This window comes from Solanum tuberosum, unplaced genomic scaffold, assembly GCF_000226075.1.
Source record: "Solanum tuberosum cultivar DM 1-3 516 R44 unplaced genomic scaffold, SolTub_3.0 scf00149, whole genome shotgun sequence".
Taxonomy (NCBI): domain Eukaryota; kingdom Viridiplantae; phylum Streptophyta; class Magnoliopsida; order Solanales; family Solanaceae; genus Solanum; species Solanum tuberosum.
The window spans coordinates 394,668-421,262 of NW_006239072.1; the positions used below are offsets into that span (position 1 = coordinate 394,668).

Below are 26,595 nucleotides of genomic sequence, written 5' to 3' on the forward strand. Positions count from 1 at the left end.
AAATATATCAAGTCAGTTTTTTTTTTTTTTTGTGTGTTTATTACCTTTTACTTTGGTTATCATAGTATTTGTAATATTTTCTTGTCATAAAGTTTTTTTTTATATAAGTTATTTCGATAGAGGGTTTATCGAAAACTTCTTTCCTTCAAACCTTTCTTCTGGAAGGAAGAATTTGAAAAACTTCTCTACATTCACAAGGTGCATAGCGGTAAGACTAGTAGTAGAACCAAAAATTTGACTAAGGAGTTCAGAAAAAGTAAACACATGAAGAAGTTAAAGAGATTCAACATTGATCTACTATATATTCATAAAAAATAATTTATTTTGAATATATAGTGTAATTTTTTGTCAAACTTACTCCCACCTGGTTCAGTGCGCCCTAGGGTGAGACCATATTACCCTCCTTAGACCTACTTATGAAATTATATTGAATATATTATTGTTGTGTGTGAAAACAATGATGGAGTTTTTGTTGAAATGGAGACAATAATTAAGTAGATTGTACATCAAATCCTTCACAACATTGAAGCAAAAGGGGATACAAAGTTCATGTACATCGACTACTAAAAAGAAAAACGACTTAGTATTCTCCCTTTAAGAATTCCCTTTATTCACCTTTTGTATCGGAGAGAGAAATTTCATCAAAAAGATTTGAAAATGGTATATTAGATCGATGTTCAAAGTGTAATTAGGACCAATTTAACAAAGTTTCATATTCAATTGAACGTGGTATAGTAGATCTCAAAAGTTTACTTGCACCTAATTTCAACTTTAAAGCAACAGTTTTACATGATATGTGATAAATTAATTATTTATTCTCATTGATAAATTTTTGTGAGTCCTTTTGGTAAAATAGGTGCTCGTAATAACCATTCTCCTTGATTCATAACTCCTTTTTTCCCCTTAAAGATAATAATTTCAAAATAAATTTAAAATTAACTTTATTTCATATTTAATGACTATTAATCTTCTTATTACAAGTTAGAAGGACATATAAAAGTTATTATATCTCATTTATTTAGACCAATTTTAAATTGTTTTTTACTTCAATTTTACTTAACCACAATTTAAAGCATAAGTATAATATATCTTGCAAAAAACATGCTTTATTTAGGGATTGAAATTGAACCCCAAACCTCAAACAACAAAATCCACCCGCAAACAAACACATCAACAAATAATTTTGTCAAATAGGGTCATTATGTTTAATATTTCTCTTTCTACATAGTAGATTAATTAATATATACATTTCGTAACATTTACTTAAGGTCACTTTAAAGTAACAATTTTATTCAAAATAATATATGAATATCTCAATTACTTCATCAAATACTTGTTATTTTCAACAAGCATCCAAACTACTATTAACATAATAAATAGTTTCAAAAAGTCTTGCAAATATATTAAACACCAAACGATAAAACTTTAATTCAACTGGTTTTAAAAAATAAAATTATTGAAACAAAAGATTTAGAAGTAATTGGGATCAGACTGACGTGCAAAATTTATTCAGCAAAGCACAGATAAACTGTCCCTCTGATATATCGATATAGTCTCATCATTTCCCAACTAATTTCTTCAAGACGATACAAATTTAAATTAATCAAATCAATAAATTTCATATATTAAATAAATGTAATGCAATGGGGCATGACCAATGCAACGCAGATCATGCTAAAAAAAGCCGATACAGATTTAAATTAATCAAATCAATAAAATTTTAAATATAAAATAAATGTAATATAAGGGGAGGTGTAATCAGATAAATGAAATTTAAAAAAAAAACTCATGATAAGAAGTGCTATTAGACCTACGCAACATGGATCATGATAAAGAGCAAACACGACACAAATTTAAATTAATCAAATCAATGTGAGGGGCGGAGAAACTCCTAATAAGAAACGTTGTTAGTATGCAATACGAATTTAAATTAATCGGATCAATTGATTCCGAATATCAAATAACAAACATACGAACATGAATTTCACCTCTGTGATAGAGAGAAATAAAATTCTCCAAACTTCCTAGAGAGTAAATAGCTACTGAGAGGTTGAATAAATTTGCAATAGTTGCAGCTTTATTTATCATAAAATTTTGAAACCCTAACCCTAATCAATGTGGGGGATTGGGCCGACAGATGTAAAAACAAGCCTTTTTATTTGGTTTGGGCTTTTTTATACTAGGCCCAATAAGAGTTTGGGCCTCATTTTGTTTTTTGTATATTGGCCACAAGGATTGATAATGTATCTTTGTGAAGTATATAGATTGCATCATTACCAAGTAATAACCAAAGCATGAAGTTCACTTCACAAAATTCTAATTGTGTTTTTATTTTGAGTTCCGGAGTAACGATAAAATTAAAGGCGGGGGGATCTAGGAGGGGGTGATAGTGTTTACATGAATCCCCTCAACAAAAAAATTACATGGTAAATATAAGTTATTTTTAGTGTGTGTGTATATATATATTTTGAATCTCTTAAACACAAGACAAGAGGTTAGCTCAGTGGTTAAGGCGATTTGAAATTCACCTAAAGCTTTCAACTTTAAATCTTAGGCACACACTACATATTTTTATTTTTTGAACTCCCTTAATTAGTGAAGATCCTGGATGCGTCAATGGCTAACCATTTTCCTTCTTTTTTGTTGAAAGAAGCATATTGTTTGGAGAAAAGATGCACATGACTTATGTGTAACTTGTAATGTTTGATATGATGGGTATTACTACAACAAGAAAAACTATATATTATGACCAAGTCGAAGTTGATTATGTGAATCTTCATTCTTCATGCCACTTCGTTGAAACACATATTAGTAACAGATGTAATATGTGCCTTGGTGAGCACATCCCTACATATTTTATATTGTGAGTATTCATTGTTAATCAACTTGTTTTGTATTGACTATCAATCTACCGCGATCCACCTTCTTTATTCGAGTTTGAGACCAACAGGATAAGTAAGCTCACACAAGTGAAGTTTGGGACATGATAGAGCCATAGATTTGAGATGCAATTTCAAGAACTTTTCAAAGAACAAAGTTGATCTTTTTATTACCAAAGTACCAAATGCTTTCCAAATTTATACCTCTACTACATGACTATAAATGCTTTTAGTAGCACCTCCTCGTCTTGCTCAAAGTGTAGGTCTCACTTGTATATCGTATTTGGAAGAAGATCAAACACTTGACAAGAGTACTCGGCTTCTCGAGGCTCCATGGACCAAGATCACTTTTATTATTTGATCAATATTACTAGATCATATGGACGTAGAGAAAAAAACACCAACTAGTTCCACACAAAAAGAACAAGTTTTGGAGCGACAACTCCAATAGTATGGAAAATATCTAAAGAAAAGTTTTTAGCACTGGTATATCCTATATGTATTCAAGTTTCTTTAAAGTATCCCAACTGTGTAAACTGTAATGCAATGTAGGAAGATGACAACACACCATCACCAAATCTTTGGATGCCTAACACCACACAATTTTCCAGTGCCACCCAATATCACATTGTGCAAAATTTACACATTGCTACCAATTATTGATGTCTCTCCAATGACAAATTCCAACTTGCTCGTAGTACAGTTTCCACTTGTATATCGTGTTTGGAGAAAGAACCATTGGACAAGTTGGAGAACTTCCCTTCTTGAGACTTCGCGGATCCAAAATTTGCTTTTATAATACGATTAATACTTCTAAATCACAAATCATATGGATATAGAAAAAACAAAACCAACTGGTCTCACAGCGAGAAGACAAGATTTGGAGCAATTTAGCTCTAGTGCATCCTATATCTACTCAAGTTCCTTTAAAGTATCTCAACTATGTAACATGAAATGGAACGAAAAACATATTATATTTGATCTCTAAGTCCGTACAGAACGATCCTATATAGTCTAAATTACATAATCAGACCAATCAGACATATGTGAAGTATGGTCCATTGTCAAACTAGGAATTTTATCAAGTTTGATTGGATTTTCTTTACCACCAATCAACCTAGCTGGATTCCCCACAGCAGTAGTTCTTGCAGGCACTTCCATTAACACAACAGAACCAGCACCAATCTTAGCACCATCTTCAATTCTCACATTTCCAAGAACACAAGTACCAGCACCAATCAACACACCATCACCAATCTTTGGATGCCTATCACCACACACTTTACCAGTACCACCTAATGTCACATTATGCAAAATTGACACATTATTACCAATCACAGCTGTTTCACCAATAACAACACCAGTAGCATGATCAAGCAAAATCCCACTACCAATTTTAGCACCAGGATGAATATCAACAGCAAAAACTTCACACACCCTATTTTGCATAACTAAAGATACAATCTTTCTACCTTTAGACCATAACCTATGTGCTATCCTATGTGCTTGACATGCTAAAAACCCTTTAAAATTCAAGAAACAGTGAACATAACTAACACAAGCAGGATCCCTTTCTTTAACAGCTCTTAAATCATCTGTAACATCAAAAATCAATTCTTGATCCTCTATGAACACCCCCATGAAAAGCTCAAAAAGGGCATCACTACGTAAACTTGAATTGCTCAATTTCAAAGACAAATGGTATGCCAAAGCACTTTCCATACAATCTTGAACCAAGATTGAATTTTTATAGTAATTTTCCAAAATGGGTTCTTGCTCAACATCAAATCTAGCCTCATCCTGCATTTTAAACCATAAATCAAGAACACCCTTTTTTTCAAAATCATCCAAAATTCCACCATTCTTGGTATTTTTTAGCTCTTTTTCTGAAATGGGTGTCTGAGAAACATGATCAGGGAAATTGGGTGTGCAATATTTTGTGTAGTTGTAGACATGATCATCAATTTGAGACTTGTTTGGATTAGGGGTTTTGGTTCTTGAAGAGTGTAAACAAGCTTTAATGGTGAAAATGGAGAGTTTATTGTTGTTATAAGGAGAAGTTGTTAGTACATTTTTGAGAAGAAATGGTGATCCAAGTAAATTAGTGGACATGGAAGCAAAATGTATGGAGGGAGGAGAATATGTGGCGGCTAGGAAGGGATATGGCAAAGAAGGCTATGAAGGAATAATAAACTTGTGTAGTTATTTTTATAATGATTTTTTTTAGTGTAGCAGAATAAATGAGATTTCTTAAATTAAATATTTTTGAGTAGAGAAATTTAAAAGAATTTCCTAAAGAGAACTTTTTTTGACTTAATGGATCTTATGCAACATGTTATGAGTAATTAAAATAATAACAACGATAACATATTCGATGAAATTTTAAATATGAAATTATGAAGTCATATCTGTGAGTAACGTTTTACCTGAATATAATTTTTTTCAATTAATTTAAATTTAATCAAATCCTAATATAAATATTGCAACGATTAGGGAAAAAAACCAAGAACTACCACAATCCACTTTGTGTCTTTCCATGATGACTAATTAAATAACACAAGATATTTTAACATATTATTATTATTATTATTCTTTACTTTTCTATTCTTCTCATGTGATGAGTTTAGGTATTTAACAATTCAGAGTGGGGTTTATCAAAAACTTTTTCCCAAGATACTTTATGTTTCCCAATAAAAAAAAATGAACTTTAAAAATTCAGAAGTAACTAGTTGGCATTACTTTTCGTTAATATATGTTGATTTATTGAGACCAATATGAGAAATGTGGACCACAAGACCTTTGGAATCTAGCATATAATAATAAAAAATGATCACATAGCTATAGCACTTTTTTCTGGAGGAGAGGAAATAGCTTAATTTTTAATCATTTTTCTATTTATCGTTAGCAAATTGTTTCGTATTTATTCTTGTCATTCATAAAGCTTCAACATGAAATCGTTATTTATAAAGCTTCAACATGAAATCAGTGAACTCCACGTGTCTAAATTCTTTAAGAGTAAAACGATCCAAATTTACCCATCAACTTCGACTATACTCTAAAATTACTCTCAACCTGGAGCTTTATTAGAGGCCAAGGAAAAAAACTAGATTTTCTTCTAAAGGCAAAGGTAATTTTATGCCACACATCTAACAGGAGGTAAAGTTATTCATGTCGGAAAGTCCTATTTTAGGATAAAATGCTTCCTATATGATTCCATTTTCAAGACTCGAATCATAAATCTCTACCAAAATACTCTAAGCTTATGATAATTTGGAAACTTACTAATCAGTCAAAAGTATGTGAACTTATCAAACAATGGCCAAGGAAGTCTCTTTTGGAATGCATAAGACCAAAAGAACAATGGCAACAACAACACACCTAGTTAAATCCCACAGAGTGAGGTCTGGGGAGGATAAAGTATACGCAAACTTTACCTAGGCCTCGTGGAGGTAGAGAGATTGTTTCCGAAAGACTCTCACCTCAAGTGAAGCAAATCAAAGTAGTAATGGAAAGGAAAAACGGCAGTGATATCTATACTAAACCAGAACTAGCAACTCTTATTCAGCCTTTTCCTAACAAGTATTCAACATCAACAGCCATCAGTATTCTCAAGCAATAAGCGATGTATCATCGAAAAGAAAATTGTGAACATGTAAGGTAACAATGATATGAGATTGAAAAGATGCTTAGTAATCAAGTAATCAAATCATTACACAGAAAAAAAAAATCTGTTTACCCTACTTTTCCCAGAGAAATGATTGTGTGTCTATGAGTACAAAATTCAAAACAAGAAGCAAACTAGCAAGAGATAGACAAGGTTACGATGTGAAACAAGGAGGAGAAGCAATTTTCTCAGAGCTTGACCTCCACATCAACACCAGCAGGAAGGTCAAGCAGCATTAACTTGTCGATAGTTTGGGCAGTCGGGTAAAGAATGTCAATAAGGCGTTGATGAGTTCTTATTTCGAAATGGAACCTGGCATCTTTGTGAACATGTGGAGATTTGAGGACACAGTAAATTCTCTTTTTGGTGGGCAGTGGTACAGGACCTACGGTTTTTGCATTTGTTGTTCTTGCAGCGTCCATAATTTGCTTACAAGAGTCTTCTATTAAGGGTACCCAGTATGACCTCAATTTGATCCTAATCTTCTGCTTTGGAGCTGCCTGTAAATATGTTTAGATTGTTAGATGATGCCAACAATAATTAGAGAGAAATATCCACATTTTTATACTAACTAGAGCTAGTAAAATTTGATACTACACAGCCACTACCAGCTTAATGCTGAACTAGAACAGCCACTGGATGCTTCTCAGCATAGTTCATAGATTTAACTCATACTGAATAAGTATCCAAGAGTTAGAGGGAGAAGCCCGAGATTGCTTCACACCTCATGGTGCTTACACCTCTTGCATATCAAACAATACCTTTCCAAGTCCATGCTAATTTTGAAATAATATTTTTGCAGCTTTCCAAGGACTCCCAAAGATAAAACTTATAAATTGAGGAGGCCTGTTCTTAAAATTCATAACTAAGTGAGAGTTATAGGCGGAATCTGCAATGACCTTTCCAGTTTCATTAAAACAACATACCCCTGTGTAACCCCACCACCCTTCCAGTTTCATTATAATTCTAATATTTTTTCAGCTTACATGGACTTCTAGAAATGCTTCAAGGATTTTCTTTTAGAATTCATAAGCTGAACAGAATTACCATCAAGCAAACAAGTGAACCAAAAAATTGCTTTAATCAAACCTTTATGTAGGTAGTCTTGATAGAAGTTAACATTTCAACCAATAATATTTTCTGATCAATGGTAATACTAGCCAGAGAGGAATACAACTCAAATTTATCCTTGAAGAGGATTGTACACTAGTAGTAATATTAATGACCTTGGTTACTATAATAATGAAACATCCCAATACAGTAGTGAAAGGTCCGAAAAGCATCAGATGTAGCTCGTACATGCTTTATCCATTAGACAAATTTCTGTCCTTTTGCTTCTTGATGCATCAACAGAAGTTCTTAGGAGAAAAATATTCAACGCATACAATACTCAGAGGAGATGGCTAAGAGATAATCAATACACTACAAGGTTATTTAAGACTTTCAGTAACGGAGGAAGACCAATTGGTTCCACAATCACCAACTTGAGAAATCTAACAGTGAAGAACTTTGTATGCTCATTTATCAAAAGTTGTCTGGCTGTTGAGCAGATTATTATATCATTGCAAATTTCCCTATACGAAACTTCCAATTCACTGCAAGTGAATCTTAGCCTTACTTCACTAAGTGGTATAGACATAGTAGTTTTCTGATGTGATAATCTGCATGTCACAACTATTCTTCTTTTTTTCATGTCCCCATGTTCTCCCCCAGCCATGAGGCTAGCTTTTGTCAGTACTAAGCAAAAAAATGTTATCATTTCTAATACATTTTAAGGTCACAAAGTAGAAAACAAATAACAAATATTCCATTAACTATGGACAACCATACAGCTTCTATCCTGTTTCATAACTGTTACTAACTAAAAAGAAGTATCCATCTCAATTAAGGCTGCAGCATAAAATTCAAAAAAAAAATGTATTACACACCAACACAAACAAAAATAAGCTTAAGTGATCAGTTACAGACACCAATACTGTACAAACTGTAAATGGTTGATTCCTAACACTTGTCTAGTGTGTAAACTTCTACATGAGAGATAAAAGGTTAGAATGGAATCTTCTTAGTCATAATACATCGGCAAAATCTTGACTATATTCTCTTAGATAGAAACAAAATGCAGATAACATAAAGCAATGCAGAAATCTCAGAATGAAGCACGAGTCATCGAGCATCACCCCTAAAACCACTGCCTATGTGAACTTCACAAAGCACAGCAGTGTCCTAAGCCAATAAAGGTTACGGATTGAGATAGATTCACTAAAATAGTCTACTTCCAATGAATCCTCTCCAAACCACCTCAATAGTGGTGAATGTGTACACAATATTCATATAGGCAAACTCAACTAATTTGGGATAGGCAAACAAACTAGGTGATTTTTTCCATCTGTCCAAGCCTTGGTATATATAGGTGGATTCAGAATTTGAACTCTATGGGTTTTAGCATCGAATCTACAATATTTTAAAAGTTATGGATTAAGACCTACTAATTGTTGTAATCTTAGTGAACTTCTACAAAATTTATATTTATACTCAACATCATAGTAGTTGGCTCTATAAGGCTACATTCGCCTTTGTTAGTGGACAGAGTTACCCGATACCTATGCTTCCCGGAGGTACCAACTGCGGGCAAGTTGGTCTAGACACCACAGTTAGTAATTAAAAAATAAAAGGATTGGAAGAGAAAAAGTTTACCTTATCAGAGTCACCACCAATACTCAGCGTTGAAGCAGCTGGAATATCCTATAAAGAAAGCAAAATGACAAATACTCAACATCAATTCAGCAAAATGAGGAATACCCAGCAACAATTCAGTAAAAAGACGAATACCCAGCAACAATTCAGCAAAATGACGAATACCCAACAACAATTCAGCAAAAAGAAAGCATTTTTTTATGTTAACACACAGTATAGTCTACTGAAAATAGCCCAAATAATTTACAAACCTCAACATCAGCCTCAACATTCTGGGCATCCAAGACTTCAGGAGAAGCAAAAACCTTAGTTGTTGACACTCGAGATTGGTTGAAAACCTGTAACTTAACAGAATTTGAAGGCAAAGACAGAAGAGAAAACTTGGGTTGAGCAGAAATGGAAGATGAATTACACACTGGAAAAAGAGCTGCTGACAGTGAAGACGATGAAATCGCCATTTGGGTATTCACTAAAATTCGATTTTGAGTTCGAATTTGGTCTCTAATGGAGATTGGAGCTCTCCTTCTTAGGAGCTTCTTGAATTTTTCTGTGTTTTAAGGCTTATCCGAAGAAGAGAAATAACTGTACAATTTTCTGTGTAAGGCTTATCCTCATTATGTATTTTCCCTTTTTTTAGTGCTTCTTAGGCCCAAATTTATTTACCTACCATTTGGACAACATTTGATTTTTTTTTAACTTTCACTACTTTGGGTAATTATCAAATGATATTTAAATTTGACTTAAGCATGTTGCGAGTGAATATTTAAATGCCTCAATTTGGTCTCAACGAGCAAGTAATCACTCCAACTCGTCTTTGATGTATTTCATGAACATACGATGTTGGGGCTACATCAAATTTTTGGATGTGTTGCATGATTATTTTGTAAGTTGAAGTATTCAACTATTATTGTAGAGATGAGTTAGGTGTCTAAGACGTATGTACTCAAAATTGAATTGCTTACTTGTAAATTTGAGTGTTTATTTACGTATTATATCTTTGATAATTAAACCTCAAAAGTATCGCTATTGAAAAATTGAAGTTATATTCATACATACATTCAACTTAAAAGAATCTTTAAAGTTTTGTGAGTATAAGTCCAAAATCTAGTCTTAACCAATTTTAAGTAACGTGAGAATACTTTAAGATAAAATAAATTTGATCAAATTTCATAACTAAACCGATATTTAAAGCTAAATTTTCAAAATCTATAGCTAAAACGCTAGCTAATTGTGTGTCTATGAGTAGGGGAAAGGACAACCTCATACTTCAAATGAGGACAACTAAAAACTCGATTAATAATGAATCTACCAATCTGCTCATACTCTTCTCCACTTAAATATCAAGCAGACGAGGCTTTCGTCGTAACTTGGAACCCTCACATGCACGTAACCCACACACCATGTATTGCACTCTTACCACTAGAAAAAAATGCCATAGTGGTCAATCTTCCATAGAAATAAATCTTGTGAATCATATGATGCAATCTTACTGTCTTGAAATTCAGAGAAAAATACATACTGAATCAACCAGCTGCTCACAAAACATTGACATTCTTGATTATTACTAAGAGAACATCAAAAGGGAAAAAGAATACAGGCATGTTGTTAGAGGATCAACTATTCTCAACTGGCACAAATATTTTGGCTACACAAAAATGGGATTGTAGAGTATTACGTCTATCTATCAACTATTCTAAATCTTACAAAGGAATAGTTTTTAGGTTCTTTTTTTAATTTATGCCTCTCAAAACCAACCAACTCATATCTCTAGCGGCGCCATAATCGACCATGCTGCTTTTGCTCTTGCATACGCCTGCAACCACCAGATCCACCGTTAAGACCATTAAGAAAAATAGTGTCAAAATAGGAAAGGCACATATTGGCAAATATGAAAGAAATACTATTACAGAAGAGTGAAGATGCAATAGTGTTTGCAGCTCGAAGAAAAGAGGTTTGGCTGAGGCAAATCTATGTTGTTCGGACAAAACAAAAATGTCGATGGTTGTGTGTCAAATTCTCCAAAGGTAGTGCATTTTTTAAGGTTCCGACACGGTTATTGCAATATTTTTGGGGAGTTCGAGCAACATAGACACCAACTATAATAAGGGATCAAAAACAAATTAAAGTGCACAAATAGGAAAGGTGCAAGTTGGAGGTCATGAAATAAAAGTTACAAAAGCAGAGTGAAGATGTAAATATAGTAGGAGGCACATAGTCTGCAGCTTAAAAAGAAGACAGGTTTGCTGAGACAAACCACCTTCGACTGCGAAGTATAGTAAGTTGATATTACAGAAATTAAGTTAGGGAACGACAAATCTCAAATACGCTCAATCAAACAAAAATACAGTGAACAGAATTATCCACTGTGACTCTAATACACAGCTTACCCAACAAACTAGATGAAGACATTTCCAGATAAATTAGCCAGGAACCAAGGAAAAACAATGTGTGCCTCTAGAGATTCAAAGCTTTTTGAAGCTCATTCAATCCACTTATCATTTTATTCAGTTAAGTTTCCCACTAGTACTCTTTCCATTCTCTCTTTTGCTTTTTTTAAAGATTCTTTTTTAGGTGGGAGTGGATTAAAACTACCACCTGTCTCGCAAATACTAGATAGGGAAAAATCCATCAATCCCTCACTCCTTGGGGGGGTAACTCGAAAGGAAACCAAAAGGCGAGAATATAGAAGTCACAGCTCAAATGGCTACAATTATCCAGGACTGTGGGGCAAAGAATCATTTTATGTTTCCAATGTACGAGACGAAGTTAGATTACACCTGTAAACCCCCCTCCAGTCACTCCCCCAATCCCATATACTAATAAAGAAGTAGACCTGTATTCCTAACATTTATTTGACTGGAGGGACAAGAGGAGAAAAGGGAAGGAGAACAATATGAAGAGGCAAACTTCATGAGTAAAATTCAAGACAAAAATCAGAAGCATCCCAAGACACGGGGTGTTGAGGATTTGTAATACAATGGAATAGCCAGTAAGAACTGATAAATACAACATGGGAAACATGACCTTTGGTGCTCTTTGGATCGCTCAACGAACTCTTTAGGAATATCACATCCTTGGTATGAAGCTAATACAGCTCGGATATCAGCTGGCCTGTGTTTAGCAACGTCTGCACTCAAATCAAGTAGTCATTAACAGGGACCTCCTAATACTCCCAAAAACAAAAACATAATTAGGCAACGTCACTTAAGAATCTGCTTACATTCAAGAAATGGAATAAGATCCAAAAGCACAGTATCGTCAGCCTCTCCTTTCCATGGTTTTATTTCTAAGCAATTTTCTGGCTGTAGACTACTTTCTAGTGCATGTCCACTCAAATATATTATCTTTGAGGGATCCCGATTCAACTTGGAAAGATCCTGCCAAAAGAAGCAAATGAGCCAAAATGGGATTCACAATTATTATTATTTGCAAGGAATTCAAAAGGGGAAAAAGATGTGTAAATGTAATTTATTTATTTTTTAAAAACAAGAGAAATCTTTCTTACAGATTTTCATGTAGAATCTAAAGCATATTGCGTAGAATGTACAGAAACTAAAGCAATCACATGTAGAAACATTCACATTACATGGATGACGGGAGATGAGATTCAATGCTGGCCGCACTAAGTCAAGCCCTCTGACCAAGTTATATGTGATTTGAACGTTTCCAATGGGCTAAGGTAAAGAGTCAAAAGGCCTATTGAGAAGAAAGCATGCATTTACACATTAACCAAAAAAACAAGACAAATGATCTATGTTTGATAACTAACCCAAAAGCTCAAGCCTTCCGGCTATGCATGGTTCAAGAACTCTACAAGTGTCTAGACTCTTACAAAGTTTCTATTCTCACTTTCAATATTAAACATTCATTCACTCTTCGAAATGTTAATGTATCATGTAACAATCTTCCACAAGGATAGCAGATTTGGTCCTGGATCAGCAGGGCATTTTAGCTATAAACTCGGTGGGATCTAAAAACAGAATCTATCCATTTTACTATGCAAAACAACCACAGGAGAACTTTACATCCTCAATCATGGATCTGAATTTGTCTCCTTCAGCCTTCCTAAAATATCAAACTAGTTGTGACCTGTTTAATTGGCATGCCTCTTGATTCTTTCCAACCAGATCACGTCTCCCCTAAGTTCCTATAAGCAATCCCCCCCAACCCCCTCTTCTTCAGTAGAAGACCAAAAAAGGAGATACAACATAATTACACTGGAAATGATCCATGAAGCAAATGCATAAAAGCAATACATACTTGTCACAAAATTAGTTAGATTACTCATACATATCTAAGACATCTTTTGCTCTTCCTTATACTGTATCCTTGATTTTAATCAAATACTTACCATACTACAACATCTATCTTATGCTGCTACAAGACTGCATCCCTTTTTCTTAAATCAAGTAAAGGTAATTTCTATTGAAATTTCCACATTAAAACAACATTGACAGTCAAGGATTAGCTATTAACTAAACAGAGTTTGGACAAGTTCTCCTTCCTCTATTTTGCCTCCTAGATAGTATAATTTTCTAGTCTCCACATTCTAGTCAATTGAATAATCTAGAAATGAGTCTAGTGACTAAGGGGGCGTTTGGATTGGCCTTTTTAAGTACTTCCAAGATAAAAGATAAAAGCTGTAAGTTGGTCATACCCAATTTTTGGCTTTTAGCTTATTTTTGTAGTTTTCTGGCCTAAAAGTAAGTGCTTAAAGGCACTTTTTGTCTTTCCCAAACACCTCCAAAAATTAAAAATAAAAGCTTAAAAGCCAAAAGCTACTTAAAATAAATCAATCCAAACACCATTTAAATGTGCTCACAATACAACATACTTGGTGTAATCCCACAAGTGGGATGCGGAATGGTGGTGTTTACGCAGTCTTACCTCAACCTTGTGAAGGTAGAGAGGTCATTTCTGATGGACCCTCGGCTCAAATAAAGCAAATCAAAATCAGTAGAAAAAAGGAGTGCATCATCTGGAAAACGAGCATAGGTTTGTACCATGGCAGTGTACTATTCTACCACAAGACCAATGGTGCTGTGCTCACAGTAATAATTATATTAATAAATCAACGCTCAAGTCTCAAAAGAAGTTCCATTTGCTAACTGATTAAGTAATGGGTCTTAGTATTGTTCCCATATTTCTAGTCATAGAATAATAATAATAATAATAGTAATGAATCTATAGATTAAGGAGCCGTTTGGGACGCATACTAGTTATGCAGGATTACAACACAGTGATTATTTATGTGGTGAATAATAATATAGAGATTGTTATACATGATGGATTACTTTGAGAAGGCATTTTTGTCTTCAAATAATTTTATGTATGCATTACTAATACAAATTTTATATTCCATGTTCTATCACGCACCAAGTATACACGAATTCCCGCAAAAAATTAATGCAGGAATTATTTAATGCCGCTAACCAAATGTTGCATTGGTCATGCAGCGATTATATTTCTTATGCAGTCAACGGAAAATTGTATTATCTTAGTGGGATTTATGTTGGGAGTAACTATTTCAATATGATCAACCAAACAACCCCAATGTGTCCTCACAGTAAATTAATTTCTATGTACTATTTTGTTTGCTTGCATAGTCAATCAAATATAACAGCTACTACAGCGTCTCAATTCCAAGAATGTTAAGGTATGCTATAACAGATCAAATGATTAGAAATATTTCCCCTCCGAGTGAATAAAGTCCCTCCAGCATACAGTGTCAAACATAATTATTGCCAAGGACTTGCAATAATCATGATAATTTTCTCTAATTTGTGAGTATTTAATAACGGTGGTGCTTAGGTTAGCTTGCACACATTTTAGCTAAGCCTACTACCCTCCACAAGCACATTTACATGGAAACTCTGCTCACTAAGACCTGGCAGATGGGCAGAAAGCACCTCGTGTTCTTTTGTTTTTGCTAGGATTTGAACCCTAGTCTCCAAGGTCTTTCTCACTTCATTGAATACTAGGTCATACCTTTGGGTGCCTAGTTTTGCGTATTCACTTGTGTCAATTAGTTAAACTGGAAGTTTTCGTTACGTTCTATTTCTATTGGACCAAACATAGTACTCTGATGTTTGATCGGTCAATAACTTCAGAGAGCTGAAATAATTTCACTTTAGTCAATCAACTCAATTTTTCCCGTATTGCCAGGTTAATTATCCTCTCCCTTGCCACATTCCCAAGTATGAATCTATAAATGGGGTTCCCCATCTCCATAGTAATGCCCATCTAGGGACATACAAACCACATTTTCCATACCATGCAACTTGAAATAAGCTCTCAACTCTTAGGTGGGGGCAAGGACGCTGTGAACAGAAAGCGTAAGCTTTTTGCCGGAGGGCACCATTACAACTAAAAACCCCTTCTAGAAATAGCGTTCTCTAGTAGCTAATCGTTTGGGACTAAGACTTCGAAAAAGAAGTATATGAAAGTGGAGGAATGAGAATTTTGGGCAATAAAAATTCCATTCCTACAAGAATGACATAAAACCCACAATGGCACTATTTCTTGGTTCAATCCAAATACAGTGGCAGAAAAATAATAAGAAAAAGAGATTTGGAATCACTAAAGACATTGCAGCTACAGGACTAATATAAATAATAAGAAACATAATTTTCACTGGAGCATTAAGAGGATGAGGCCAAAAAGACCTACTCTGAAATGCTTGCCATCAACATATCTAGTATCACCTCTTGATAGCCTGTACCGGATGCAGTGCTTTGGATCCAATCTTTCGATAACAGGATCAACATACTGCAAAAACCATAAGCACAAGTTTTAAGCACATAACTGAAACAATATTTAGAAGACATTATGAGAGAAGTAAAAGGTACCATGCTTAGTTGATCAGAGTATACAACGATCTCAAAGTATTGAGCCAAATATTCCAAAAAATCCTCAACCCCAGGTCTTTTGAATGTTCTCCAGCCTCTGTCACGCTTATAAAGGACTACAGAAGTCAGTAGTCATGCAGTAAATATTAAAAGATGGAAAGATCTGAATGCTTTGAGGACACAAAGCTATATCAGAAGGAAAACCCATAAGGAAACATCAATATATTGTACAGAACTGATCCATAAAATAAAGTAAAGCAAGTTCAGGCAACTAATTAACAATATGTTTATGACATGGATTTCTACCTTCCAATCAGAGTATATCAATGTTTCACTAAGATCAAGAACAAGAGTGAAGACATGCTGCTCAAGTGGGTGCAAATCTGGCAGGAGCTTGTCTGATGTTGGTTCACTAAAACCCTAAAACATAGCAAAAAAGATCTTAGGTGAATTTCCTGAAGGATGAAGCATAAGAAGAAAGGGGTTAAAAAACTAAAAATGCCTGTTAAAAAACTCAACTCGAACTTGATCTTCTGTCAACCGCCTTAGCTCAATGTATAACTCAACTAACTTGGCAGGCACTAAAATATCAAAAAAAAAGAACAAATATCAGTTAAAAAGAGATATTGGGGCTTAAAATTAACAATAAGTTTGGAATGCATGTAAGATAATACTATACACCAGCATCAAGAAAATGTATTATAGCATGCGAATGTTCAGCAAAGCCCAGCAGATTATTAAGCATACTAGCAGTGGGATGTGTAATATAAATAAACCCATGGACTAACTCAACAGCTGTGTCTTTATATCATAAGCCCCAATAAGTCAATGAATGGACAGACCCATAAATCAGTCACACTCTACAAAGTGCAGGACAGACATCCCCAGCAGCCGATACTTTCATGTGGCAAACTGACACAGCGCATAATCTGAATCCATTACAGGCTTTTGCATGCCACAATGTACTGACCAGTGACCAGGTAACAGAAATGCCATGCAAAGTAAATAATAACAAACTAATGCTTGAATTGTGTCATTAAAATGGAAAAGCATGGTTGAAAACAAGAGTATGTCTATAATGGTAGTACATAATACATACGATAGAGACGATGGTTTTCTCTCCGAGAAACGGTAAGTGTTATACAACAGAGACAATGGTTTGTGATAGCATAATTATTGTTGACATGCATGTGGACAAGGAACCACACAAATAAGAAAACTCAACCCCTTTTTGACTCCGAAGACAAGTATGAATCATCACCAACCTGTCATCGCCGAGGAGTATAGTAAAGCTTGAAATTTCTGCACAGAAAGGAAAACAATTAACCTCTCATTCTACTAGCACTCTAATACAACTACCAATTCTTTTGAAGTAAAAGAACCCACGCATATAAGATAAGCCATATACTCTATCGGTTGTTTATTAGTTTAGTATGTGATTTGGGCTCTAAATTTATTAACAAATTCTATCACGTTTCATTTAGATTCCGATTCAAATTTTGAGCAATCCATGATTAGCTATTTGTTGCAGAAATAGGCACAAACGGTGAACATGAATCAAGTTGATCAGTTGAAGCTAAGTGCATTTACTGAATTAGCAATAAGTAGAGCAACCTTCCCCCGCCACCACATCAAGCAGAATATATATGTCTGTACTGATGTGTGTGTCAAAATATTAATTTCAAAACAAGCACAGCTTCACCAAAAGTTCACAACAAGAAAATATGTAATACTCAATATATGTAAGGCAAGACTCACATCCAAAGCAGATGCATCATCTCCAACAGCATATTTCGCAGATTCACGCAAACTTTTGGTCTTATCCTCAATTTCATCCGTTGTGTATGCTGTAGATAAAGGATATGTCAAAGATTGTGGAATTATATGCACGATAACAAATACACATTTGATGAATAAACCAGACCAACTAGGCTTTTCCAAGAATCATCCCATACTTCTGTGTTTCCACAGAGACGATCTATATAAACATATAAGTCCATTTCCAACATTAGACCAAAATCCACCTTGATCAACATAACCTAAAAATCAAGCATACTACAACTGATTTGGTAAAAGAGTTCTGCTTCCTCCAGCAAACATGTTATCAAATATCAGATAAAAATTTAGCTAGAAACTGCACAGTAATACTTGCTTCATAGCTGGAACTTCGCATGGAGAGAACTAACTGCAGTTATAAAGGTATGACTACATCACTAAGCAAGAGTGTGGAAAAAAATGTTCTCTCTACTTTTTCTCTCTCTCTCTTGAAAAATGTGCCTAAAAGTCTTCCCATATTTTCCGGTTAATTCTGAGGCTCTTGCCGGTGATAATCATGGTCGGAAACATCTATTTCACTACTGGGGAAAAATCTTTTGAGGTAGTAGACATTAGCGACGACCATTCACGATGGTTTCTGTGGATCAAGCGAAGCAGAAGATTTACAAGCAGAATTAAAATAGATGCAAACAACTTAATATGGGTCTGTGAAGCGATGAAACAAGCATCAAGGGGAACAAGGGGGGTCTCTGTAGGAGATGGGGGGAGGAAAAGTTGAGGCATACATCTACAGAGTCGTACAGAATTTCAACATGTATGGTCGTTTTGTCAGGATCGAAGCAGTGCTTGGTGACCGGAAATCTTCAGTGATTATCCCGGAAATAATCTGCAATGGTGGATGGGCTGACATAGCAGAAAAAATTCTAGGTCATCTGCGTAGCACTTCAAAGCCTCCTAGGGTTCCACTGGCAAGAACATTCAGGGAGGCGGCTTCTCCTTCTGATTGGCCAGTTCATACCAAAAACGCAGCCACTGAAGTTCAAAACTCCATCAAAATCAGTCACGCAGCAGAATTGGATAGTTCCAAATTCCTCTCACAATGCTTAATTGGAATATTCAATGATCCTTTCCACTCAAGTCCCAACACCGACGTCATCCAGAAGTGGTTCTTAAACAGGTGGAAAATCACGGCGGGTCTGAAAATCACTCCTCTCTCACACAATCAGTTTCTATTCGAAATACCTTCACGACAGGAGGCAGCGCGGATTATGGCAGGAGAATGGTTTTGGAATGGTAGAAAATTGACTCTCAAGTGGTGGTCGCCGGAGGCCGGAACTGAAATTGATGCACCAATCTCAAAATTTCAATGGGTTAAGCCTTGGGCATTCCGTTACATGCTTGGTCAGAAAGCACTTTCAAGGTTATTGGTAATATGTGTGGGGGGTTTTGTGGATACAGATGAAGATACAAAAAGGAGGAATCATCTATATTGGGCTCGGATCTGTGTCAAGAAGTCGGGGACAGTCCTTCCAAACAAGATTAAACTGGAAGTAGGAGACCGGAACTTTGAAATCACGATTTTAATTGACACCCATGCAAAATTTTAAGTGGTCGGAAATAGCAAGAGTAGTGCCGAAGATAGCAACGCGACAAAAGATGGCAAAAGGGAAGCATCGAGTCTCGCACCGCTAAAGATTACTGACAGGCAGGTGGGTCAGCACGTGATTTTCCCAGAAAATTCAAAATTCTGGGATAGAGTGGGACCCTCAACATATAAAGGTAAAATTGCAAAGGCCAACAATGTTAATGGGCCGCTGGATTATCATAAACATGGGCCAAAAAGAAGAAAACATACTAAAACATACTGGAAAGCAAAAGGGCCGGCCCAAAATAAATATGTTGGCACTGCATCTAGCAGCTTCATCGTGTCTAACACTTTTGACCCTTTAGCAAATGCCACAGAAATTTCAAGTCTCAACCAGGAGACTGAAATTAGCGAAGCACTGGGAAGGTACATGTCAGAACAGCTCGATGCAGATGATGAGAGTGAAAAGATCCGAATCCCTAGGGCACCACGAATTTCTCCTCAGAATAATCAATTAATCTTGGCAAGCGCATCAGATTTACACTACTCTTCCCAAAATTACTGTAACTGTTCATCTCTATCCTGCAGCGATGAAGGCAATCTCACCCCTACAGTCATTGAAACTTCCAAATGGACCAAGCTTGTGATGGTGAAAGCTTGCAAGGCCTTCGGGGTAAATGTTGCTGGATTTGAACACGAACTCCTAGATATGGTGCTTAGAATGGAACAACGGAGGCAACTGCAGTTACAACAAAAACAGGCAATTCAGGGGCAGGACAACCCAAAAAGGAAGAAGAAGGGAGAGAATGAACTAAAGATGCTTCTTTGTGACCTGATACAACATAATGGCGACAAGAGGGTTAGGGGTAGGAAATACAAAGCCTTCTCTGGATGAAAGTAAAAATTTTGAGTTGGAATGTCAGGGGGCTCAACGACATCAATAAAAGGAGCACAATAAAGTCCTTAATCAGAAAGTGGAATCCTGATGTAATATGTTTGCAGGAAACCAAACTAGAGGAATGGTCGAGCTTAATCACTGGGCAGTTATGGGGAAACAGATGGGCCAGCTGGGCAGAATTAAAAGCAAATGGTACAAGGGGAGGCATCATCATTCTATGGGACAAGAGGAACTGGGTAAATATTAGCACACATCAGGGGATCTATACAGCTTCATGTATGCTGGAAAGTGTGCAGGAAAATTTCCGATAGTGTTTCACTGGAGTTTATGGGCCTCATACAAACATTGAAAGAGAAGATCTTTGGTATGAGCTTGCAGCAATAAGAGGACTGTGGGATGACAGTTGGGTCATAGGAGGCGACTTCAACGTGTGCGTTTTGAAAGTGAGAGATACAATTGCATAAGAAGGTCCAAGGCTATGAGTAGCTTCAATGACACCATCTCGGACCTTGGCCTCATGGATTTGCCTTTGCAGGGGGCACTCTATACCTGGACTAGAGGAGACGATCCAATTCAAGCATCAAGAATTGATCGGTTCCTGATATCCCCAGAATGGAATGACTGTTTTAACACAATCAATCAATTAGCACTCCCTAGTGTTGTCTCTGATCACAGGCCTATACTCTTGAAATGTGGGGATTGGGAGTCTAATCCATCTTACTTCAAGTTTGAAAATATGTGGCTAGAGGAAGAAGGCTTCTTGGAGAAGGTCAAAATATGGTGGCAAAGTTACTCTGTTAATGGGACACCAGATTTTATTTATACCAGAAGCTCAGATACTTGAAGAAAGATATCTCAAATTGGAATAGAGAGTTCTTTGGCAAAATTGACACTAATAGAAACAGGGCACTGGAGGAATTAGCTGCTATTGAACATGCTTCAGAGAATAGAGCACAAACTCCAGAAGAGAAATCCAAAGTTCTATGTCTCAAGTTGGAATTGCAAAAGCTAGCAAAAATTGAAGAGGTATCTTGGAGGCAAAAATCAAGATGCTGCTTGTGGCTTAAGGAGGGGGACAGGAACACAAAATATTTTCAGAAAGTTGCCAATGGTCGTAGGCGGAACAATACCATTGATAAACTCAAAATAGGCGAAGTCATTGTGGATGATAAAGTTGTAATCAAGGAAGAAATTTTGAGTTTTTACCAGCAACTATACACTGAAAATGAACCTTGGAGGCCCACTGTTAGCTTTGAAAATATGGCATCCATCTCCGTGGATGAAAGAGATTGGCTGGAAAGAAATTTTGAAGAGGAGGAAATTCATGCTACCATCAAGGCTTGTGCACCTGACAAGGCTCCAGGGCCTGACAGATTCACCATGGCCTTTTTTCAGAAGGCATGGGAGGTCATTAAATATGAAGTAATCGGGGCCCTAAACCACTTTCACCATAACTGTCATATGGTCAAGTCCTATAATGCTTCCTTTATTTCCCTCATTTCTAAAAAGAAAGGGTCAATAGAATTAAAAGATTACAGACCCATCACTCTTATTGGGAGTGTGTACAAGTTAACAGCAAAGATTCTTGCGGAGAGACTTAAATCTGTAATTGGGAAGTTGGTATCAGGCTACCAAAATGCATTTGTTAAGGGTAGACAAATCTCAGATGCTGTATTGATAGCAAATGAGGTGCTGGATTGGAAGCATAAATCAGGAGACGCAGGGTTGTTGTTTAAACTTGACATAGAGAAAGTTTTTGACAAGCTTAATTGGGCCTATCTGTTCACAATCTTGAGGAGGATGGGATTCGGGAATAGGTGGATCAGGTGGATCAAATACAGTTTGACAACGGTAAAATACTATGTGCTCATTAACAGAGGGCCTGTAGGTTTTTCTCTCCTCAAAAAGGGCTAAGGCAGGGAGACCCCCTCTCTCCCTTTCTTTTCATCCTTGCTATGGAAGGCCTCAGTAAGATGTTCCAAAAAGCATGTCAACTACAATGGATTGAAGGCTTCAAAGTAGGCAGTCCCACGGGAAACAATGTCACAGTTTCACATCTGCTTTATGCAGATGATACTCTGCAATTTTGTGGGGCAGATAGATCACAAGTTATTAAGTAGTCTATCATTAACTCTTTTGCATGTCTTGTAGATCAATACTTTGTCCTCTGAATAACATACACCAAGGTATGTCCTCTTAACTATGTAGATCATCACGAACTTAATAGTTAATACACCAACTAAAACATGGTTAATTGGATGGATTAAACTAATTAAGAGAGAAAAGGAAATGAGTGAAATCAACCCCACCAACCACGCCTGACCTTACTAGCGTGGAAAATTGAGGTACCTCCAACTGCCAGCTCGAAAGGTTGACCCCACAAGCGCAAACCACTTCTTTTAAAACCGTCCTTTTCTCCAAACAAAATAAAAATTATTTCTCACTCCACCATCAGCATTCTCTCCACACATTTGTAATGCTCCTACCACTTCAAACAACCATTCCCACAATTCTTGGCAAGTTCGAACCATTCTGGTCCTCCTTGGCTTTTCAACCAATTTTATTTGTGGTAATCCACTTACTACAGCTGAAGTGGAAAAAATAAAAGTTCAAACAGTCCTATAATCCCTTGTCACAAATTTCGGGAATTCCTTCTCTGCAGTCACCCTTGTTAGGAACTTGTATTCTCTTTGGTACAACTAGATGATGCAGATGACATTGTGATATATTTTGAGCCAATGATCGAGCAAATCATATTCATCAGACTGATGCTGCTGGTTTTTGAAGCATCATCTGGTCTGAGTGTCAACCGGAGGAACTAGGAAGAGTAGTATTTTCCCAAACAAGAAAATTGGCCCAAGTGCAGGTTCTGGCTAATATACTGGACTGCAAGGTAGAATACTTGCCAACTTTCTATCTTGGCATGTCACTAGGGAACAATCATAAAGCCTTGGAGATCTGGAATGGTACAGAGGATAAAACTGAGAAAGGGATAGAAAACACAATATCTGTCTTTAGGAGGGGGGGGACTTACTTTGATCAATCCTGTCCTAGTCTCCTAGACTCAATACCAACTTATGTAATGTCCTTATTCCCTTTACCAATCAAGGGGATGAAGAAACTAGACAAATTGAGGAGAGACTTTCTATGGCACGGCAGTAAGGAAGGCGGGGGTATAACCTAGTGAACTGGCAAACAACTCAACTGACCAAAGAGCAGGGTGGGCTGGCAATTAGAAATTTGAGGCTACAAAATATTAGTCTCCTGATGATGAAGTTGTTGTGGACGCCGACGTATAATTGTGAAGATCAAGCCTTATTGAAAGAAGTCATCCAGTGCAAGTATGGGCAGACAAGTTAGCCTTCTAGAAATCATTTGCGAGGCAGATGTCTAGTTAGCCTTTTTAGTTGGTCCAAACTGACCCCTGTAAATAATTTAGAACTCTTCTTGGATTTTGTTAGCTCTATAGCTTAGAAAGAGGCTACAAATCCTTTTTTTTGTGAGCTTAACTGGTCTATCCTTGTAAAGCTTGCATCTTCTTGATGCCTTGAAATGAATCTACTTACTTCATCAAAAAAAAAAAAGTTGTAGGGAGATGAGAACAATTGCAAGATCCAGAGTTGAATGGATAATACCGGAAACAATAAGTTCAGTTTTTTCTGGAAGTTGGCAATTTTCACTGAATTTTCTTAGATTCAGATCACCAAAATTTAAGATGCAACACTTAAGCAAGTGCTGCTGCTACAGCACTGCACAATGAATACTTCCAAATCCTCCCAAGAAGCGTCACAATCCACTCTTACGATATCAGACCAAAAAATTGAAACTTTTTTTTTTTTGGTAAAGCAAAAAATTGAAACTTTCAGAATTTGCATTAGAGTTCAATCCAAATCCATATAACTCAAGTGTTTAAATCCATATTTCACAATTTAGAAACCCGAAAAAAAACATGTGTATGGCGTGCCTGAGCAGGTAATACATACACTTCGCAAACTCTTGCAGGATTTTTTTATCAAACTGCTTCACAAATCACTCTATTCACATACATAGCGCATACAAAGAAGCTCGTTTAGCACGCAAGGGTTACGTCCTAGAGGTTAATAAAGTGGGTTGAGAACCATAAAGTCTCCTGTACAAATCCTAGCAGAGACAAAAACATTAGGTAATTTCTTCCCATCTGTCCTAGCCTTGGTGGACAGGGTTAAGTGTTGCTGGTAGGAGGTGGGAGGTATTAGTCGAGGTAATCAATCAACCAGCTAGAGTCCAAAATAGTTGAGGTCCCGTTATAAGAATCCTATATATCCATTTCACTTCATTTCAAAATCCAAATCATGCTAGCATGCAAATGCGAATTCAAATAACAGAGCACAAAGTTCAAAAGCACAAATTCAACAAACAAACAAAAACAAAAAAACGAACCGTAGGTAGCGTAACCAGCTGTGGCAACACCACCGGTAACAGCAGCAATAACACTATACTTGAGAAAACTCCATGATTTCTTCTCAGCTGCAGAAGATTCCGTAGGAGGAGGAAGATTCTGAGATGGCGGAGCCTGATCTTTGAGCAGAGAAGACGATGAAATTATCGGTTCCTTTGGAGGTTCTGAAGCTACAGTTGAAGAAAATCGCCGATTACTCCTTGAAATTATGGAGAAAATGCGCGATTTCGATCGAGCAATAGCAGACATTGCTAGGGTTTAAGCTGAAGAAAATGAAGCTTCTTTACAAAGAAGAAAGAAGTAGGGTTTTTGGATTTGACTATTTTATATTTGTAGTTTTCCGCTAAAAACATCCTTAAATTATACTTCAACTTAAACTGCATCCTTAAATTATTTTTCTAAACATAAAGCATCCCTCAATTATTTAAAACTAGTAAAATAACTCGCGTTTCGCGCGGAAATTTAATATCACAAAATTTATAAAATAATACTTAAAACCTATCACATTTAAACTAAAACACTATAGTATTTTACATACAAAATTACGTAGTAACAAACATTAATAATGTAAAAGAAAATGAAAATTATTACATCTTATCATTTATTATTTATCATTAATAACATAAGCATAAATTAATGATTGTAAAAATACATATCAGAATCTGTAACATAAGCAATAGTGTCAGTGAGTCACTCAACAGGAGCAAAATACACAAATATTTAATTGTGAAGAAGAAGAGGAAGTTCAGAATTTTCGTTGTTTTAAAATGAGAGGAGATCCCTCTATTTATATACAACAAAGGATAGTGTGAACAAATGTTTATTGTACCTTATCAGAAAGGTTACAACTATTTGGAAAAGTTGTAACCCTTCGGAAAGGTCACAACCTTTTATAAAGGTCACAACTTTCATAAAAGTAGCAACTCTTCATAAAAGTCGCAACTTTTCATAAAAGTCACTTTTTATAAAAGTCACAATTTTTCATGAAAGGAAAGGCTAGTTTTGGAAATAATAAATCAACAAGAAATTTTGGTTTTTGATAGCGCCACGTAGGCGGGCCTAAAGTTCTCTTTTATATATATATATACCAGATATAGGACCCCGTGCCAGCACGGGGCCCAATATATGTTACTGTTTCTGTTTTAATTTATGTGGTACATATGAAATTTGAAGTGAATCAATTTTTTAGTATGTTTTTATATATTTTAAGTTGCTAATTATTTGTATTTAGAGTATGTTTTACGTAAATATATTAGAAATCACAATAATTAACAAGTTAATATAAAAAAGAACTTATAAAAAATTCATTGACTTTTGAAATTTCATTTGTATCACATAAATCAGGACCGAGTAATATATATGAAAATTACATAAAACGTACTATAACTCAGAATAATTAGCAACTTAAAATATCTATATATCTATATTTCTCTCAATTTATGCGGCATAGATGAAATTTTGAAAGTTAACAAAAACTGTTTATATGTTTTGAAATATTTTAAGCTATTAATTATTATGATTTATTATACTTTTTACATAAAAAAAATTATTTATATAAAGTATAAAAGAGAAAATTTAGAAAAAGGAAACATAAATGTCAGCAGGAGTCCAATTTATGTTAATTTCTATGTTTTAATTATTGTAATACCGATTGAATTTGGAGAGCCAACTAAAAAATTTTAAAGGTTTTTTTTTATAAATTTTAAGTTGTTAATTATTATAATTTATAATATTTTTATTAATTTTAAACCAATATATGTTTTTCTCTGTCTCAATTACATGAGACATATGGAATTCGGAGAGTCAACTAAAA

The 26,595-nt window shown here is 35.5% G+C and overlaps 3 protein-coding genes across 3 annotated transcripts; all 3 read right to left on the minus strand.

The window, feature by feature from the left end:
• Window positions 1-3,824: 3,824 nt before the first annotated feature.
• LOC102605877 (serine acetyltransferase 1, chloroplastic-like) lies at window positions 3,825-5,081 on the minus strand. The gene has a single exon (XM_015310969.1). The coding sequence runs from the start codon at window positions 4,989-4,991 to the stop codon at window positions 3,894-3,896; it is 1,098 nt and encodes a 365-aa protein (XP_015166455.1). The 5' UTR covers window positions 4,992-5,081; the 3' UTR covers window positions 3,825-3,893.
• A 1,451-nt stretch (window positions 5,082-6,532) lies between these two features.
• On the minus strand, window positions 6,533-9,870 carry LOC102600501 (30S ribosomal protein S10, chloroplastic). Its single transcript, XM_006352472.2, has 3 exons — window positions 9,489-9,870; window positions 9,238-9,285; window positions 6,533-7,043 (listed from the first exon to the last, which is right to left on the minus strand). Exons 1-3 carry the CDS (start codon window positions 9,693-9,695, stop codon window positions 6,732-6,734), a joined length of 567 nt encoding a protein of 188 aa, XP_006352534.1. The 5' UTR covers window positions 9,696-9,870; the 3' UTR covers window positions 6,533-6,731.
• Window positions 9,871-10,713: 843 nt separating this feature from the next.
• Window positions 10,714-25,121, minus strand: LOC102600826 (mitochondrial import inner membrane translocase subunit TIM50-like). Its single transcript, XM_006352473.2, has 10 exons — window positions 24,764-25,121; window positions 17,844-17,932; window positions 17,351-17,387; window positions 16,605-16,666; window positions 16,392-16,505; window positions 16,086-16,190; window positions 15,907-16,005; window positions 12,458-12,614; window positions 12,262-12,364; window positions 10,714-11,050 (listed from the first exon to the last, which is right to left on the minus strand). The coding sequence occupies exons 1-10, from the start codon at window positions 25,029-25,031 to the stop codon at window positions 11,005-11,007; spliced, it is 1,080 nt and encodes a 359-aa protein (XP_006352535.1). The 5' UTR covers window positions 25,032-25,121; the 3' UTR covers window positions 10,714-11,004.
• Window positions 25,122-26,595: the final 1,474 nt, after the last annotated feature.

Bases quoted from the DNA above. Each gene is read 5' to 3' on its own strand.
- LOC102605877 (XM_015310969.1), bottom strand. From the start codon at position 4,991: ATGTCCACTAATTTACTTGGATCACCATTTCTTCTCAAAAATGTACTA.
- LOC102600501 (XM_006352472.2), bottom strand. From the start codon at position 9,695: ATGGCGATTTCATCGTCTTCACTGTCAGCAGCTCTTTTTCCAGTGTGT. The intron at 9,286-9,488 runs GTTTGTAAATTA...CTTTCTTTATAG, and splicing joins ATGTTGAGGCTGATGTTGAG to GATATTCCAGCTGCTTCAAC. The intron at 7,044-9,237 runs GTAAACTTTTTC...ACATATTTACAG, and splicing joins TTGGTGGTGACTCTGATAAG to GCAGCTCCAAAGCAGAAGAT.
- LOC102600826 (XM_006352473.2), bottom strand. From the start codon at position 25,031: ATGTCTGCTATTGCTCGATCGAAATCGCGCATTTTCTCCATAATTTCA. The intron at 16,191-16,391 runs GTAGAAATCCAT...GTCCTTTATAAG, and splicing joins TGATATACTCTGATTGGAAG to CGTGACAGAGGCTGGAGAAC. The intron at 11,051-12,261 runs GTCATGTTTCCC...TGGTGGTTGCAG, and splicing joins CGATCCAAAGAGCACCAAAG to GCGTATGCAAGAGCAAAAGC.